General features: G+C 33.9%; 1 protein-coding gene across 6 annotated transcripts in view; it reads right to left on the reverse strand.

The window, feature by feature from the left end:
- Window positions 1–20,911, reverse strand: part of CDIN1 (CDAN1 interacting nuclease 1) — a 125,753-nt gene that overhangs the window by 53,004 nt on the left and 51,838 nt on the right. For 4 of the 6 annotated variants that reach the window (XM_069017707.1, XM_069017706.1, XM_069017711.1 and 1 more), the window contains 5 exons: window positions 19,809–19,888; window positions 19,404–19,453; window positions 16,507–16,574; window positions 11,409–11,474; window positions 9,006–9,111 (listed from right to left, as the gene is read on the reverse strand). In XM_069017707.1, the coding sequence (XP_068873808.1) occupies window positions 9,006–9,111; window positions 11,409–11,474; window positions 16,507–16,574; window positions 19,404–19,453; window positions 19,809–19,888 (370 nt within the window). Of the gene's footprint in view, window positions 1–9,005; window positions 9,171–11,408; window positions 11,475–16,506; window positions 16,575–19,403; window positions 19,454–19,808; window positions 19,889–20,911 lie in introns of those variants that run through there. The other 2 variants (XM_069017708.1, XM_069017709.1) reach the window with 2 other exon arrangements.

The following is a 20,911-nucleotide window of genomic DNA, read 5'->3' on the forward strand; positions in this document are numbered from 1 at the left end:
TAACACTGACTGATAAATTCCAGTTAGTTGCTTATGAATTTATACATTCAGAAGCAATTTTAGCTTTCTTCTATTAAAATTCAACAAGTAATAAAAGAGAATAATTTAAGCTTTTTTTTTTTTTTTTGTAATTTGTTTCCTACTGCCTTAGCTCTAGGTTTAAATTATACTTCTGTAACATCATCCTTATGTAACTTAAAATTGCATAAAATCAATGTAAATATTACTGAAGACAAAAATGTAGACAAAATTTGATGCAAAAATGCATCAAATGGGATGCAATATTGCAAGATAAATGTGGAACTTCAGAGCTAAATTTTATTGTAAGCTTCTACATTTTTGATACTCAAGTCACCTTACCTCAGTGTCTTGCTTTACATGTACACAAATTTTATCTAACTAATTACGCATGCTTAGCAAGAACTAATAAACATCAAGAATTCTGTTTGCTCATCATAAGAGTCACAACCACTGCCAGTGAGACCGCCAAAAGTTTGTTCGATTTGTAGATCCATGTGCAGTGGCAGGGTCCCATGAGGGTCAATGATACTTTCACAAAGTGGTGTCAAATGATGATAACATGCAAGTCCTTGAAATCCATCCTTCTCATTCTCCTTTAAGTAGGTAGTAACTATAAAGAAAATCCCTCTGATACTTTTCCATCAAAATTCTGCAATGAGTAAAAACTTTTAGATATCCTCAACAAAATACTCCAGTCACTCTTGTTCTGAACAGAGAAAGAAAAGCTCCTTTGCTAACTGGACAACTACTCATCAAATATACTTGTTTATGCCTTGCTATAGTTATGAAACAAACAAAGTACTAAAAAAATGAAAATAAATTAAAAAATGAGTCCCCATCACACAGTTTTCAAGAATTTACAAGAAGGAACATTTTACAATCTCTACAAAAGTATGTAATTGAACATAAACTGGTAGCACTGAGGCAGAAAAAATATACTTGAATTAAAAATATTCTTAATGCAATAATATATTTTTTATTGTAAAAGTAATTATTACCCAACCAGAAATGCATTTGAAGTTAAGAATAATATAACGTAGTGTTTAAAAAAATACACCAACACCAATAACTATTTTGCTCTGCCACTGAAAAGCTTTACTAAGACACATCTGATGATGTGCTTAATGCAACTTATCCAAATATCCTCAGTGCCTCCTTTAATGCAAGATTAGTGTTCTAGGGAAGCAGATTCTTGTGCTCTGGAAACAGATATCCATATTGTACAATCGCTCAGAATAAACAAAATGTACAAAGTTTCAATATATACATTTCAGTCTCATCTTTAATCAAAAGAAACTCTCTCAGAGCTCTCACAGGGGCTGAATGGAACCGTGGTATGCCATAGTGACACTGAATTTCTTTTTGCCTAAGCCAAGACTTAGGCACAAGGAATTTGTTAAACTGTGTGGAAATGTGATTCCTGTCCATTAACTGTCCAGGGACTACTAAATCTACTCATCTTGTACTGCAAATTACTCTTAGATTGTGCATTAACCTCACCAGTCTCATGCTTTTAAATGCCTTATTTACTGAGTCCTAGCTGTAATCAGCTAGTGATGTTATTTATTTTTTTCTTATATTAGTACATATAGTTTTCTATTCTATACATAGTAATTTATCATTTAATATATTAAAGGCTGCTTAAGACAAAAAAAAAATTCCTCCACCTCTTGGACCTTTTTTGAAAAATTTACTGGATGCTCAATATATATAATATTCAATAGCATGTGAGAATAATTTTTATGGAACTCTGATAGTTAGAAAGATAGATAACTCAATTATTAGATCATCTATCAAAATATTCAGATGTGTAAGAGGTTACTAAAAAGATTGATGACTGAGAAAGTCCACTGATTCTCTAGCCATCATATCCACACATTTGGCTAGACAACATTTTTCGCTGCCTTCACAAGCAAGCTTCATTACCCATCACTCCACTGAAAAGAGTTTATTATGAGGCTGCCATCTTGGCAAGACTATTATTTAGATGATAAATGTTGGGGGAAAAAGTGTGTCTAGATTTTTTTTTTTAACATGAGCTTTTTGACAGATAAAACAAACAGCATCTACATTTCTAATTAACTTAAATTTGGCATATACAAATACAGGTCAGTAAAGCTATGATATGCTACTAGATTATCTTCTGTCTGAATCTTGCCCTTAATTTGCAAAATGTAAATTAACTAATTAGAAGAAAAGCAGCATTATTTGTGACAAAATGCTGCTTCTACTTTTTCTGCTTTGTGACATTTATGATCAACTGTAGTCCTTCATTCTAACTTCTAGTAGATGGATAATTATGTTGAAACTAATTTATTAGGCTTTTAGTATGGTAACGCAAATAAAAACTTGAGATTTCTGAAGGCAAAGAAGCCCAACAACTGTGACATGTAGCTAAATGACATACTTGCCAGTTTTACTTCATTGACAATATTATGCTGTTAACATATCTCGCATGAATACAGGTACAAATATTTTCACTTTCAATATTCAAGTACCTGACTCAAAGGAAAGTCTCTATTAGTATTCTTAAAATTTCCTTGAAATCTCTGTATCCCTTCTGTACATGATGCATAGTAACAATAATATACTTACGCTTTGTTCATTAGTACTAAGAGTTAAATTTCACTTTATATGCCTACTACCCTCCTCAACTGTAATTTGAAATGGATTAGACTAGCACCTACAGAGTTACAAAAAGGAAGAGGGAGTTGATCATTCTTGAGTTTCAGCCCAGCAACTTGACCTCGTTAAATAAAAAATATATGATATCATAGTTTACAAGAAGGTATTCTTTTTGCTTTGGTTTGGTTTTAACTATGAGTATGTAGATAAAGAACCAACACTAAAACATACATTGAAAATGTCAGATGCAAATGTCAATTAAAAATTACAAGGAATTCTGAAAGGTAAGGTCTGTGGGGGGTTGACATTCTTTGACATAGTGGAGTGTCTGCAACCAGGCCTTTGGCAAGAATAGCAGGATCTGTGCTGTCAGATCTTATTGTACATAAACTTAGATGCTTGTCTAATCTGAATGAGAAATACCAGGAAAACTGGAGCTGAAGCCATGCAGCAGTATGGAAGAAAGTTGAAAATGCTCTAGCTACATTACATGAATCTCCTGTGACAAGAAAATATTTAAGACAGCTCAGAAAAATATAAGGGAAAAATAATGTAAACAAAGATATATACTGCTTCACGTACTATTTTTTAAGTTCAGGATGTAACAATCTAGCAGTGAAAGAGGCCTACATAAGGGAATTAAATTATAACGAAAATCCCAGTTTCATGTCTGTATTAAATACTGTATCTAAGGAGAACAATGCATGAAAATACATACTTAATATCAATCATTCAAATATAAATTATGAGTAAAATATGGTTTGTTCTTTCTTTGCTTTGACAAAAATTAGTTTTGATACAAACCCAAACAATCTACAATGCTCAACAAAACAATTAACATTATAGCAATTATTAATATTAACATTATTAACATTATGCATAAGCCATGGTCTCAGTGAAAATGGTTTCATGCTCTGTTATTCAACCACATTGTTGAAGAGAGCATGACAGGTAAGATCTAAAAACATTACTTTTGAGCTGGAGCAAAAAAATGTATTTTTCATATGCTACATGTTGATTTCTATACTGTTCATGTGTCATTAAAGACAAAACTAATTAATATCAAATGCTATTGGAAATAGGCTAAATGTATCTAGGACATTGGTGAAGTGCAGAGATATGCCTCTGTATGTGTTCGTATGTATATCTGAATGCACACATGCACCTGTTTATCTTGCAGAAGAACATAGTTTTAGCATCTTCCCAAGTAAACTACTGCATTTTCTACTAATAAACTAGTAGAAAATGGCATTTTTCACTGCTTTTGGTTCTCTTCTTGTCTATAAACAAACATATCTTACTCAGTGCTACTAAGGTTAGCAAGTTGGCATAGTAATTCACTTAAAAAAAGTTAATTAGTTTTGAAGAAGCTTACTATATAAAGTCCTAAGCAGTAAAAATCACCATAAACTCTCTCTTCTATCTACATCCATTTTTGTTTAAGATTATTTAGTAATTTAAGTGGAGCCAGAAGGGAGAGAAAAAGGAGCATAGCAAAACCCAGCATGTGTGAAAATCTACAAGCATTAGAGAGCTAAACAAACCCTAAGTCCCTCAGTGTTGAAGTAAGGTCAAAACCTTTCAGCATTGTACCAGTGTGTCAAAATATGTCAACAAACCATCATATTGCAAGAAAAAGAATGACCTTTCAGTTCTTTATGTTTGGGCTGCTTTGGATACTGGGTATGCATGAACAGTTTTCCTAGCCACTTGACAAATGTAACTCCCAAGGTTTCTTCCAAGTCAGGTTGTTAGAATGGCTTTCAACTCACCAATACAATTTTTTAAACCATCTGCAACTGAAGAATACTGAACTTGTTAATAGAACAGACATCCATAAACCCACAACAGATCTCCCTCTTCCCCTACCAGCTACAACCAGACAACAATTATTCCTTCAACAGTCTTCACAGTAACCTGTTAAACCAATTTAAAGAGATGTACAGCAAAAAACGTCTATAATTCTGATGTCCTGATTCAGACTTTGCTCACATATCATTCATCCTCACAATCAACTGTAAATGCATTTGAACAGAACACTCTTCTCAAAAAACCCTAGGAACACATTATCTGTGTTTGTGTTGTGAAATACAATCCTTTGCATCATTTGTGTTTGCACTTATCTGAAATAAATATCCTTTTATTAATTGACGGGACTCTATGGTAGTTTGATAATTTTACTATGAGTGATAGCTATGAACGGAAGTCTCAAGATCAGGCATAATATACCAATTAACAACACACTGAATCATAAATTTAGGCTTCCAAAAAGTGTGATTACTACTTTAAAATTACTTATGGGAAACTTTCTTTTATTTATTCTTTCAAAAAAGCAGAAGCACAGGACTAACAGCATTTGGAACACAAACAAATGGTGGAAGAAATTTAGTACAGAGATGACCTACCATTTTCATTCAAAGAGAAGATGAAATGCTTCTTTCCACTATGTGAAAATGCCTTTAGTTTAATAACAGTGTCAAATATGACATTTTCCTATGGTCTTCCTCACATATAGTAAAGTTTCTTTAGCTAATAATGACGTCAAGCTTTCTCCTGAGACTCTCTAGAAATTACATTCCAGATTGTACATATGCCTTAGCCATGCTTGTAGAAGATAGAAAATGTAAATTGCTGTATTTGAGTTTGTATCTTCTTACAGCAAGTCACTGACAGTGCACTCACTAATTACTGTATGAACCATGTGTTGCTGATCTGTATATCCTTAGAATACAGTAGTCATGCCTGTCAGCTCTGACTAACAGACTTTTACAGCCAGGACTCCAATTTTTAATTTAAGTTAGAAAAAAGTTATAAAATCAGACACTATGGAGAAAAAAAAGAAAAGGAACAGCAACATTCATCTAAATCCTAAAATAATTTACATGCTCATAGACCCCATTTTAAAGTGCAATCTGCATAACTCCCTGTTCATGCTCTCCAAATTACCTTTGGTCACATAGGCTATTCAACAGCTTTTATTCTCATGCTTACAACAAATACACCAATGTAGACCAGTGAAAAATGAAAAGTGTGGTATCTACTACATGTGCACAAAGCAATTATATTTTGGTTTTTTTTTTTGTTTACCCAGCAGCAGTGTAAACTACAGCCTGCTCAGTGGATACCACCACTCTGAAGGAACAAACATACTGAGGGAAGTATATGAATCACTTTATACTAAGTCTGTCCAGTATATAAAATAGCTTTTTTTCCTAAAACATCACTCTGCAAAATCAGTCTGGAAATAGGCAAGACCAAACTTGCCTTTTCCTGTTTCTTTATTATTGAAAAAGCTCAATATCTAAACAACATCTTAAATTATAACTGCAAATCCACTGACAAGGTACACTTTGTACATTTTTAATGTGAAGCTTAATTTGAAGATGAGGTTGCAGTGCACCACTGCAATTGAAAATTGCTTAACAATACCATTGATGTATGAGCCATAAAAAGCCTTGCTAAGCTGTCCCTGCAGAACTCAGAGTAATAAAAAGGTGTTCTTCTGCACTGAGGTGAACAGACATGGTTGACTGCATCTAGGGAGCTGTTCTGTTAAATGAGAAAGTGCCATTTCTTTCCTGTCAGTACAGACACTCACAGATTTAGTTAGCACAAAGTACAGGATTTAATGAAATATACACATAACAGCAAACAAACCCCAGCTATGCTCAAGGATTTCAGTCAGATTCTGAGTAGAATTCATCTTACATCTGTGACATGTGAGAAAAGAATGCAGAAACTTTTCCAGTTTGACTCCTAATTTTTAGAGAAGCAATAAAAAAGTTGAATGGAATAGGTCTGAAACCTCTCACTTTCATTCCTTTCAAAGTATCTAGATTTGTATTTTTATCCACATCTAACAGGTGATACAGATTTTCTCTTGAATTTAATTTCTGTTTTAAGTTCAACCAATGGGTCAGGTTTACAAAACACCAAACTATTTATTGAGTGTTGTATCATCTCTATTGTGAACTCATGCTTGTTGTCCAAATAATTTCTCTTTCAAGAGGAAGGGAGACACAAAGGTGTGGTGAATTGACTGAGAATCTGGTTCTCACTGAGAGACCTCTGCACAGACTGATTAAATAATACAAAATTGATTCACAGTTTGTGCAGCTACACCTGTGTCCTTTCATATAAATAGTTTCAGAGACCAATGAAAGTTAACTGCCTAACCTACATGCAACCTAATCTGTCAACATGTATTCATTAACCCAACTGTCATTATATTAGAAGCTACAGTAATTCAGAACTCATTTCAGAAGATGTGGCACTGTCCACTTGGCCAAACGGTACCAAAATTAAAACTAATGGGATTTATTCCTTAAAAAAACTGCATAGAAATCTGCCTAATTTCCATAATTAACCTAGATTTTGGATTTAGGGTGTGACAAATCTTACAATGGAGTTCTAGTTTCCTTAATATGAATGTAAGTTCACTATATTTAAGAATCAACCATTTTTGTAGTTGTTTTCAATACAAACAGCTATAACAGCAGATTTGGCAAAATCTCAAAACTACTTGCAAAATGTTTTATTGATCTACGTATCATTCCAGTCTAGCTTGCAACATTAAAGATACTTGACTAACAGCTCAGTGAGAGATGTTATTCCATTTCTGAAGTTGAATTAGTAATTGGTACATGTTAAAATTAAAATGAAGTTAGCTATGTCTTGGTTTCTTGATAAAAGTATAAGAGAAGTTTCCTTTGGAAATGTCAGATGCAAATGGTACACACTATTCTTAAATGTTTTACACTAAAATGTTGATAGGACAGAACTGCAATGGCAGTTTTACTACAAAAAACAACTGGATCAGTTGTTCATCCTACCCCTCTATGTAACTTTCACCCCATTTCAACTTAGTATCTTTATGCTCATGCTATCTGTTTAAAATTCACTTATTGGAGCTGCTTTTCTCTGATACCATCATGGATCCCTTCAAACACACCCTTTATACTCAGAAAGTATTCCAGTATATCTGATGGCCTTCTCCCAGCCTGAGCTGCTCCATTTCTTTTACACTGGATGTGCAATTCAGCACTGTTTGCATCACACTCTTTCCTGCCATTCTCACCATTTGCTTAGATATTGTATATACTCAAGTTTCTTTCTAAGTTTTATATTCTGTATTTCACAATTTATTTTCTACAACTTTCCTAAAGTACAATATCTTCATCCAACAATTGACAGCCTTCCAAGTTTCCCATTACTTTTATTCAAATTTTCCAATTCTCTGCCTTCTGGGATTGTCAAATAAGAGCAGGTCCTTTTCAAATCAATCAAGAATGTTGCTGCAGAGCATAATTCTGAACTTTGATGATGTTATTATCAAGATCTTGTTTTCCTTTCTCTGCTGCCTTTTACTGAACCTCTTTTAAGGTATTTTCAAAGGTAATGCTAGTGATTTTCACATTCAGCTGAAATACTAACAGTCACCAGACTACTCTCTGATATTGGCACACACCCCCTTTTTGTTGCATGTTCACACATTTGTGCCATGTTCTCCACTATCCCTCTGATGTTCTCTTGTGGACACTGAGAAGAATTCTAAATTTGTGCTTTAAAAAATCCTTTATTAAAAATTTAATTTACCTCACTCACTATCTTGCTTAGGGTTCTACTACATACAAAAATGGCACTGAAGATGAAGCATTGTGTTTAGTATCTTTTTGGGAAAAAAATCCTCCAGTGAGGAGGTGTCTAGTAACATGGATAATGATTTTTAGAACAATAAAGCAGAAATATTTTAACCATATTTAAAAGAAAATACCTTTATACCATCAACATGCCACAAAATTCTGTCTAGCACAATTTGTTTCCCTCCTTACCTTCCTGCAAATACTTACATTTTCAACTTGATTATTGCTTCAAATGTAAATAGTAATTATTGCTTCAAATGTAAATAGTAAACAAAAGAAAAACTTTATTTAAAAAACCCACTGTGAAACAGTACTGTCCTACTTACAATGACAATGAGCAATAGTATCCTTTATACACAAAACCCAATTGGTTAGACTGTGAAGATTTTTTAACAAATTTGTCACCTTGCACGTATTCCAAAATGTTACAGCAAAATCTCCTTTCAAATTCAGGTACTAAAAAAATTGACATATAACTTCTGTACCAAAATAACTTACTCTGTCACTTAGCATTAATGTAAAATCACCACATAGATCTGCTGCATGTTAATGATTAAGACTTCAATTTTTCACCAATATTTCAGCACACCAACTTGAAATGAAAATGACATTCAAAATGGCAGATTAATAACATGTAGAGTCAGTAGTGTTTTATCCAGTAACTTCTTTTTAAAATGAAGTCCTATTTATCTATAAGGAAAAATAACAGAAATATACCTGTTCCAGTAGCTCCAAAACTGGTCCTGCAAGTAGGCTTGGTGGCTACTTTCATCACCAAATGAGGCTTTGCTTTCAATCCAGTGAATTATGTGTCCTTCCACAGCTAGGGTGACAGCAGAAAATAAACTGAACTCTGAAAATCACACTCAAAAGCCTGTAAGACTGTGTTAGAGAAGATTCTATTTACTCCACAATCTACCACATAAATCATGCTTGCAACTGAGTTACATATTTATAAAAATTATCTTTCAAATATGCACATAGGGCATTTAAAAAAAATACCAGAAAATACTTTAACAGATAATCACATTAATTTCAGTTTAATTACACCCTGTTCCACATATCTGCATTTATTCTAACACAAGCAGAATGTAAAGAAAAAGAGTAGACTAAGAAGCAGTTGTATTCTTCTATTCCCTTACTTTGCTGGAAGGCCGTTATCAGGTATGGAATTGGAAGCTTCTGATGAATGATAAAAACAGTTAGCTAAGCTGCTAAAGACAGACACTTGCCACCAATCCAGAATGGAAGGTGTAAGAAAGGGAAGGAAATTTAACCTGGACATGTGTCTGCTACCTTCCTTTTGCAAAATCAGTAATGCTTCATCAGAAAGAAGTTAGGAATAAGAAGGCTTCTGTGAAAAAAAGTGATTTTGAATTTCTGTTTCTTTTAATGCTTTGGTATTTGCTTTGGTTCATGTCTTTCCTCATTTCTTGCAGGAGTGAATGACTAATATTAATAAAATCCTCTTTTTTTTGACAAAGAAATGTCCTCTCTGAAGTTGACAACATAATTTTGCAGAAGGAATCTTGAGCATCACTCTGAGAGACCATTCTTTCTCCAAAAAGATGTTGTTGGTGATCATTAAGGTCTTTAAAAATGTTACCTTTATTTTGAGTTACCTACAGTATCCACAACCATGATGCCTTCGCCTAAATTTGACTTGGAATGAGGTTTTCAAAGAACATGCAAATCCAGGAGCACAATACAGAAAGATTACTAGAGGCTATGGCAGCAAATGATTGACCACAGAGTGCAATATTACTCAGGAAATCTGGGAAAATAACTGATGAAGTCACAACACTAAGCTCTATGTGCCACCACTACCCTGCTATCAGTAACCCAGTTAACTTGTGTAGGCCTGTACTACTACATCCTTTCCCCAGCCACACCACCCTTAGATCCCAGGAGATATAATAGCTGAGGTATAATCAGCTCAGAAGCAATTTCTAAGAAACATTTGCCTTTCCTAGTTATGTACTGAGTCAGGAAGAAGAGAATCCAAGGGCTGCTATACATTCATTCAGATCAGACAACAGGTAGAACATTATCTTCTGTAATTCTCAAGTGATTATAATAATTTGAAAAAAGCAAGGTACTATTACTGTTTGAATTTTTTTGAGACAAATCTATGCAAATCAATTAATGGCTATTTTTAACCTTCTTTCTAATAAGGTAATATTACTAAAAAAAAATAGTTGCTTTTCTAGTTTTCTTTTAATCAGGCTCCTGAATAGGTGGGACATAATCTCATGTTTCTAATATAGAAGTGAGTACCTTATACCAAGTATATACTGTGTTTATTGTGGTCCACATTAGTGGGGAATCTTTCTAATGTATAAACTTTCTGAAGAGCAGGTGGTAAAGAGGGAGACAGGCTCTTTTCAGTGTGTCCAGTCACAGGACAGAAGCAATGCACACAAACTTAAACACAGGAGTTTCCACCTGAGCATGAGCAACCACTTTTTCACTGTGAGAGTGCCTGAGCACAGGCGTATGTTACCTAGAAAGGTTGTGAATTCTCCCTACCTGCTGATATTGAAGAGCTGTCACATGGCCTCAAGACCAGAAAAGGTAGATGAACTTTAACATAACCTTTATACTTACTTTTATTTCTTATTCTTTCTTGCTATCCAGGCTTTTAAAAAACAGTAAAGAACTTCAGAGTTGTATTTAGATGCAAAGTGATGGCAAAAGATTAATTGCACAATGACAAACCCTGATGCAATGACCTATAGGTGTAACAGAATACTCTTAAGACTACTTTGAACTGATTTGGTCTAGAAGTAAAAGACAATTATAGGTATTTCAGAGTTTAGTTCAGAAGGACAGTGGGTAGAGTACATTAGAGGGAGCAGGGATTTGGGCATTCCTACCATTGCTTTCTTTTTCCTTTTTTCTTGATAATGAGGTAAAAACATGCAGAGACTAAAGAAGAAACACTGGGTAAAACTATATAGGATCAAATCTCTGACTCAAACTAGAAGTTCTTAAAATTATTGGGTAACTCCTGAAGAGACTTATTTGCAGTATCCTAGAATATGCTTCACTTAAGTAGCCATAATATTTTAGCATGAACACCTCTAAACAAAATAATAAAAATTCTTTTAAAGGACTTACCTACTGGCACTTCTAAAATAAAGTCTGGTGTTTTGTCATAACCCTTTGCACGAAGCTGATCTTCAGCTGTACATAGAAAATAAGAACTACTGTTTATAAAACTATTCCATTAAGTAGACAGCAGCATAATTAATTTTCTTTTAAATAAGAGTGCAAGAATTACTAATGCAGTCATACATATCTTTCTTATGCATGCAATGCTGTGTCAGATTAAATGAACCTTTGTAGAAAACCTGAAGCATGGATATAAAAATGCTTCTTTGTCATCCCTGCATTTTTATGTCTTCATTATAAACATCATTAATTCAAGCTGTCATACAGTATTTTATAACCTCCAAATATTCAAAATAAAGAGGTATATTCACTGATTGAAAGAAGAGTCTCTCCACCTTCGGATATGTTAAGATTAATCCTACCAACACGAAAATGTAGATATACTGTTGCTGCTGCCTTGGTTTTATTTTTAGTGTTAGCATAAAGTTGTTAAAAAAACCAGCAAGAAAATCCTCTCCCAGAAATTTATTAAAGTAGAGAAGAGTCATAATTTTAGTTTCTCTTGCATTCTGGATTCTGTAGAATTTATCCAATTTCTGAACATAAAAAGATTTAGACATCCTGCTAACATTAAGTCTACAACTTTATTGCTTACAAATATTAGAGCTGAATATTTCAAGAAATAATAATGAGTGAGCAAGACAAAACTGCAAAAGGCAAAAGATGCACCCTTTTAAAGAAAACAAAAAAAGAAAGAAAGAAAGCCCAAGCCACCCCTTAATATTTTTAAACTACTGTCCTTGATTTCTGATACCATTACATTGGTATTTCTGAAACACCATTTCTTCATTAGAATTTGGAGTGACCTGGTCATTCAATTCCAGGCATGGCTTTCTGTCTTCACCCAAGCTCAACTAATGGCACTACCTAGTAACAAGTAAGGCTGTGTAGCCCCTTAACACCTACTGGGCTGTTGACATTGTCATGCATCCCATTCGCCTTTCTACATCACCTTTGATTAAAATTAATGGTCCATTCTCACTGTTGGGTAGCTTATTTCCAATCCATTTATCAGGTTAGGACAGTAGTTTCATGGCCAATGTTCAGAACTCAGTTTTTGAATACTTTGTGCAAATCCTGAAAGGTCAGCAGTTTGAGTACAAGTAACATTTTAATGACAACAAAAACATACAAACTTAGAAATCAAAATATTGTAATAGTGCCAAAAGCAAACTCTCCCACTCTTTTTCACTGAAGAATATAAATCTGAAAGATTTTATATAGTGAACTAACTCTGAAAAGTGGGACAGAAGTAAATTTGGAAAGCTGAACATTCATGTCAGTGTAAACTGCAATAGATGTTTATTCTTTTTGAGTGGTACCATATTTTTTTTTTTAATTTTGAGAGCATTTCTTCACTATAAACAGACTATGCTGTAAATAGACACTTTATTATATCATCTGATCAGATGATCAGGTAATGAAAAACATTTCTAGGATTTGGAGACAGACTTGGTTTTTGGCTATTTTTTAAAACTTAAAATGTCATGTATACAGATAAATGATGTTAAGATTAAGAAGGTTCTAATTTAACAGAGCCTATGAATAGAGAGTTTTATGCCATAACATAAAAATGAATTAATGTTCTACATAATCTTTTCATCCTTATTAAAAAAACAAAAAAACAAACAAACAACAAAACAGTTGTATCCAAATCTAGTTAACTGCAACCTGCTCTTAATAGTTTAAAACAACCTAGGATAGACAATAGGATGTCTCAGCTGAAATTTGTTCATTTAAGCGCAACAGCAATGGAAAGATCAGTCTTTTCTTTCACATCTAACAGATACCAGTATCACAAAATAAGGGAAATGAACCTTAAAAAAACTTATTGAAAACCAAAACAGATGTAAAAATATGTTTCAATAGGTCAACATGGCAGGTCTCTGAACTGGAATCTGCATCAGCATTGCTTTTAATATTCTTCAGCAGATTATTCTTTCAAGGGTGCCCGATTACTTTTAAAACCTTTTAATTAATGGCTTGGAAAATAACATGTTTTTTGTTTTAAATCTGGTTCTGAATGTCTTTACATGGTTTCTCCTAGCATTCTGTTCTGTGATTAACATTGGAAAACATACTAAAAAAGCATGTTTATTACTGATGTGTCTATCATGTGCAGAAACATAACTTTACATTACTATTTCTCGAAGTGATTTGAAGCTTTATAACTCTGGGGAAAAAATAAGTACTGGAACTCCCCATAATCACCATAAAATTTTTGTTTTAAACCATAACCCCATCAAAAAGAAGTTCTAGCTTTTCAGCCCAGGTTATGTTTCACATTGGTCTGGAAACGACAGAGGCAGCATTCTGCACCTCTAAACATCTTTAAACTCTAGCATGGATTAAGAGAATAATTTAATAACTGCTTGAAAGCCAGCCCACAGCAGTTTTGACAGCTACATTTATAAATCCTCAGGTTTGGAAATTATGTGGAAACAGCCCTAATAAGTAGTTTGTCAACAGATACCCCATTAATTTAGATTTTCAACAAAACTGCAGCTTCATCTTTACCATAATGCCACACTCGATCATAACCATGTAACACACCGTTGTTCTTATATTACTAGCCTTCTTCTGTTGGTGCATGAATGAGCTACAACTGCAAATTTAAGATTACAGCAGAAAACACTGATCAGATTTCATGATTTATATCCACTGGTGGGAACCAAAGGAGGATAAAGCTCAGTACCTCCCCATATATCTAAAAGCTTTCCTAATATATTCATGATAATGACACACACAAAAAAAATCCTATATAGAACCTAGAAATTCCTGGCATTTCAGTATGGTCTATGAAGCTGTGAGCCTCTTTTGATAGAATGCTTCATTTGATCACTTTAATCTCAGGCCAAGTGATAAAGACTTGAGAGCTGTGTTTTTGCTGAAGAGAGGACATGGTATATGAAGCACTTCTCATGAACAGTGCATTAATAAAATGTAACCCCCACTAGTGTGTATAGGTTTCCAGTCAATTCCAGGGTGAGTCTGAAGATGTTATTTCTGATCTGCAGGCTTTGAAAGCTAACTGCTCTAGAAAGAGACAAATTCTGTCTTGAACCTGAAATGCTGCTTCATGCTCTCAGACTATACTGGGGCACTTCATATTCACTGTGTCCTTTGCCTTTTACTTTCTTCTCCTGTACTAGACTCTCTGTTGCCCACGTGAACACATTTGATACAAACCCCCTGACTATTGTTGAAGAACAGTACAGTGTAATAGTACACTACTACAGAACTGCTGTTCCTTTAAAATGTGTTAAAAAGTAATGGAATTACATGTCATAAGCCATGTAAATAATAAGCAATCTTCAAAATTGGAATGAAGTATTACGCAAAAAAGCCTGAATTTGTGGACCTATGGGAAATACTGTCATCTCTTCTGTTTTCCTGATGTCTTCTTCAAGCAGTTTTGAAACCAGGTTTTCAGAAAGGAAAGGCTGTATTGCAAGGGACTTGGTAGGGTTCATCTTGCAGACACTTAGGGAAAGGTTTTTTTTTAAAATACACCAAACCCCAAACACATGTAGAACCTGAAAACACAGGTGACCACAGACATAATAAATACAAATCTGAACATATCTTAAATCATGACTAAACAATACTTCACTATACATAAAACATGAACAACAAATTAAGCTCTCTCATTTCTATCTTCATATTCTAACAAGTTAACCCATTCTAGATGTTTTAATTTGATAGCACAAATTTCTTGGAGCTAATTTCTAAAGACAAAATTGATGCATATCTAAGGTTGTAAAACACACAATTTAAATGTGATTTTTATACTGCATAAGCTTACACAAACCAAATAAAATGATAATTGTTGGGTAGGGGATCCCTTAGTGAGTCATCTAGTCCATTCCCTTGTATCGTGACAGGATTGATTTCATTACCTGCTTTGATAGATGAGTGTCAAATGTAGCCTTGAATTCTTCATTGAAGGTGATTCCATAACCTTTCCTGGCCGTTTGTTTTATACTTACTGTTCCTAGAACTGTTTGGTATTTTAACTCACCATCATCTCTGCAATCACAGCTTAAGCAAGTCTATTACCTGTATCTATGCTCTTAAATAAGAAAATTTGTCTCTTCCTATTTTCATAGTGTCATTTGCAAGATTGTATGTGAGAGTTAATCCTGTCCTTCTTTCACTTTAAAATAAAAGAGCACACTAAGTCTGTTCCTCAATGATATGGACAAATCTTTTAAAAAGCTTAATAACACTTTCTAACTTCTTAAATTTGTTGAAGGTTTCCAAAATCTTAACCTGACATATCTCCAGGAGAGATCATAGTGTCAGGTAAACCCAGCAAAATTCCCTGTTCACACAAATTTAGTACAATGCTCAACCATTAACAGAAGAAAGCATTTCACTTCGCTGTCATCTCATAAGGAATCCAAGATTTAAGAAGTCACTGTTTACTATCGCATATAGAGAACGGATACTTTAAACATGAATCTTTGTTTCAATGGCACTCATGTAAAAGAAACATACTGCAGGCTAAAAGAAAAAAATGGAAGTAAATTCCTAACTAATTAATCCTTAAAATAACTTTAAAAATAAGGAGTGTAAAAAAGAGTAATTGCATTGATTGGGAAGCAGGGGGCAAAAATTCAGCAGAAACTGCACAGCAAGGTAAATGAGTGAATCTTCTAGCAGTTCTTTAATACATAAAGCATTGTGAAGCTATTATTTCTTATGCTTCTTCCTAAATCTCATAAGGCCTAGATTATGGCTAATATCTCATGACACCAAAAGTAATACTGCAGCAGATATTAAAGCATTTTTTTCAGCTACTTATTCTATAAAATATTAATTGCAAGCCTGTGCATGTGCTGTATATATAGGGTATTAGGTAACTGAGTTCCTGCTCAGTTCTAAATCAATAAAAGATAACATGTACAGCATCAATCATATTTTAGTCTTCCTTTACTACCTAATATAGGGAGCATTTGGGCTGATTTTCATCTTGGGTAAACAGTCACCAACATCTCTGAAGTTAAGAATTCACTGGCTAGCCTCTACTACAGATTCTTACCTATGAAAGAGAGATTTTTTTCCAAAAGCATTTCTCGCAGCAAGACTTCATGCTCATGCCCAATAGCGCTGATAGCTTTAGGTTAAGAAATGGAAGATTACTTTGGAAAAGATGCAACTTCATAAAAACATCATAGGTGAAGTAATTAATCAGAGATTGGCCTTCATCTGCATTTCAGAAGTGATCAGTGATTTGAACTTCAGGTTTTGAATATCCTTACAAGGATTTTCAGAAGCATACACTAACTTTGTGAAAATCAGACTATTTTATCAACAGCATACATTTTACAGAATGAAGACCCATTTGACCATATTTATTCAGTATAATTAAGGGCAATATTTCAATTTTTTATTTATTCTCCTTCTAAATATAAAAGGAAGTGTGATCCTAAAACATGCGGTTAAATACCTTTAAAGTTGCTCTTTACTGACGAGTAATAAATTCTCCAATCCAGCAAAGGATGAAACAGACTGGTTTTCTTTCTTTATATTCTGAAATTGATAGGTACTACATCCATCTGAAACATCTTACTGTAAAAAAACATCCTTTTAATTGATTTTTCAGAAGCATGAACTAATGTCAGGGAAGGGTGAAATCATATTTTATAGTGAAGCCCTTTTCACTTCAATGACAGCCTGTTGATCCAATGTGCTACTCCTAGCAATATGTAAAAAAGTCACCATATTAAATATTTTTATGTATCCTCCTGGAGGGCAAAGTTCTATTCCGGAAGCTTTTAAGAAGAATCCTATGGAACAATATGATAAAAGATCTTATGTTAAAAGCAGTTAAGTGCCAAATTCTGTTTAAAATAACTTCTGAGAACTTAAACTACAGATCACCTTACCATTACACTTAATTACTTAACTTATATGAACACTTCATACTGAACAGAAAAAAATTAGTTCTATGCAATCATTTCATATGTACATACAGCTTATATCAATTGAAACTATGTATTATGTTAAACTCTACTAGAAGTTTCAGAACAAAAGGGACAAATGAAGAATTGCAAAAAGGTAAGAAAAAAATACTGCAAACAGAATTTATAATGCACCATAAGCAGAAACACTTAGTCTCTAATAATACCTGTTATTGATGTATGGCAATGACCATGGGGCAAAACTTGTAAATAACCTCACAAGCCATTTTCTACTCATCCAGTCTAGCAGCCTAGTTTCCCGTAAGCATCTGAACTATTACTGAAAAATAGCCTCTTGGCATTTACAAAGAGGTTGACTTCATACTTTAGTCCATGCATATACAATTAGATAGTTATATTTAAAATCAATATGCAATCCTTCAGAAGACATTATGCTTTTAAAACCTTAACTTTAAATTGATTTTTAACTGTTTTATGCACCTCAAAATTAACATCTAATTCAGCAACATACCTGCAGTAATGCACTCACAAAGCTTAGTATTAAACTTTTCTGTACCAAAATGGAATTGAAAAACTCCTCCATATTATCATTGATGTCACTGCACATTCAACAACAGATTTGAGCCAGAACCTGAAGAGGATATAAAAGTCTTTTCTAGACTGAAGGCAAGTAAGTCTTAAAAATGGCTCATAATTCTACATATGTGTGTTTATTACTTTTAAAAATGACACTTTCAGAAGACTACAGCCAGATTGCTCATCCACAAAATATTAATCTTAAAATTCTGGATATGGAAATTAATGATCAACAACCCTTTAAAATTTGTGGTTTATTAGATCAATCCACTTTCAGTGCACTTTAATTGTGAAGATAATCTCAATGAATATTGAAAATTAAAATTAAAAGCACAAAATACAAAGACAATTAGAACTCTATCCTGCTGCTGTTAAAGTTAATGGGAGCAGGGCTGAGGCTCTAGTAGACACCAGACAAGTGCTTCCAGTGGAAAGAAAGTATTTTTAAGGAGTGACAATTACATGTATCACAACTACAGGAAGTACTGTTTTTCATGCATAACTAAACACCACTGTAGCTTTCCTATCCTGCACCTGTACAGTGAAATCAAGATCTTCCCCCAAACTGCATGCAGAGATCCATGCAATGATTCTCTAGGACTTGGGAGGGAAATGCCTTACTAGCCTGCTCAGTGATAGCAGGCCATGATTTTGAAATTGTTCCTTTGACTGCAGACTGAAACAGAAGAGCTACTCCTGCAGTAATCTATTCATTAAAATAGATTTGGGTTCTCAGTGATCATTCCAAACAAATTCTAATCTTAGTCTGGAACACTCAGTGCCACGTGGAGTTCCCTCAGTGTACTCACTGTATGGCTCTCTAATTAACTATTTCAACATTACAAAAAAAAATCCCTGGAAAATCAGGATATGTAGGGGAGTTTTACTACAGCTAGTATAATCTCCTTTAAGAAGAAGAGAAAATAAAAGAACTGCACTGGAATGTCAGATAGGAGTTTAAAATGTTAATTGGCCAATCACACCTGAATTTCACTTGAAAAAATTTCAGTTAAAACTCATATTTGTAACAAAGAAAAGCCATAAAGTTGAACACTATGAAACTTATTAATTTAATCACAAAATAGCTGAGATTGGAAGGTGTTTCTAGAGATCATCTAGTCCAACTCCACCACTCCAAGCATGGTCACCTACTCTTAAGAGAAAACCAGATATGCATTTCAACTAATCAAAACCAAAGAGGTTCAATCAGGCATATGAATGTGTAACCACCAAACTGACATCTTCCCATGGTCCATCTGATTTTTGTTAGTGTAAGAGAAAGCTCTGCAGTGACCCTCTAGCTGACTGAATGTAAAAGAGAGGAGTATGAAACGTGTTTTGTGAAGCAGAACTTTATGTCAGGTTAAAGCTAGACACATCTCTTCCACACAGTCTAAGCTCATCAATTGTGCACCTAAAATTTTATGGGAAAGGATACTGTTTGATGCAGTCCACCAGTGGTCCATAACAACAGTCATTCACAGTACACTGCAGACAAATAAGAGAAGCAGTATACTGATGGGCAACTACAAAACCATTATAGTTGAAGAGTATCTTAAAAACAGTAATTACTTCTCCTCAAAAAGGCTATCAGATGCTGTTCAGATTTAATCACAGAAAACAAAAACTGCATGCTTTTATTCACTATAAAAGCAAGCTATTAAAAAGTGAAATGCTCCCCTCACAAATATTGCACTGCCATTTATAGTGCACTCTGACCTCACTGATAGTTTATGATGACAGTAATTAAATGAGGTTTAAAATCTTGTACTCTGCTAGGCAGATAACAGAATCGCCACAGGAAAAAAAAAAACGTATCAAAGAAAACAAGTGTGATTAATACCTGATAGACTTGATTTGCTAGAACTCCATCTGGAATCTGAGAAGGGTCCCGTAGCATACTATTTATAAGAGTTTTGGAGGCTAGAGAAATAAAAATAAAAACCATACAATAAACCTGTTAGTTCAGTTACACTTCTCTAATAAAAACACTGATGATATCAATAATTTTGAAAATTATCCACCTAGCAACTACAAACTTACAAATTCATAACTACTTACCCATTCTGACACAATTAACTCTAAAGTCTTGAAATGCCAAAGGATTTTATTAGTCCACGGTGAAAGAAGGCCCTTATTTACTTAGTTCTACTGGACAGTTTGTGCTTTAGAAGCATCATGCAGCTTCTAAGGAAATTTCTTAGTATACAGTACATGTAACTCAAAAAAACCTTCATATCCCTATTAGAACTTCAGGAAGAAGATATTTAAAAATTCAAAACGACCTTTAAAAAGTACTTTAAGGACTTCATGATTCCAATGTATTAGTTTTCAAATTTAAGGATTTACTAATTTAGTGTTGACACATTTTTCTGACTGCACTTAAGAGCTGGAAAAGGCTTTCTTTGCTTTTTTCAAATGTATAGATATAAGTCAAAAGAAATCAGAAGCTAATTTTAGCACCTATCATTTCTTTACTCACTGATCTTGATACTACAATGAAAAAATAACATAAAAAAGGAGATATCTTTAGTTTATTTTCAAATACAGTCTTTTCAATCCTTGGCATTGTTTTCTCTCCATATGCCTAGTCTGGGTAGTTGTAAATACCAGTTAATAGTAGTGGACAGATTTTATTCTAGAAAAACCCCTTCTAAAACCATAAAATATTTCATTTTACAATTTCTCAGAGAAAAGTCAACACTGCTGCACATGCTGCCTCTGCCCTGGGTCTGATGGAGCTCAGCTGGTGGTGTATTTGTGCCATTGAATCCTTAAGTGTAGACCAGGTTTGAGACTAGCAAGGTCTCCCATTTTGCCAAAGATTTTCTGTGTGACTTCAGAGTAATTCCTTTAACCCGTGTATGCTTCAGTCCTGTAAACAAAATGAAAAACTACTCTTTCCCTGTTCTTCATCTGTTTTGCCCCAACTCAGAGCCAAAGCTT

This window comes from Aphelocoma coerulescens, chromosome 5 (assembly GCF_041296385.1).
Source record: "Aphelocoma coerulescens isolate FSJ_1873_10779 chromosome 5, UR_Acoe_1.0, whole genome shotgun sequence".
Classification (NCBI taxonomy): Eukaryota; Metazoa; Chordata; class Aves; order Passeriformes; family Corvidae; genus Aphelocoma; species Aphelocoma coerulescens.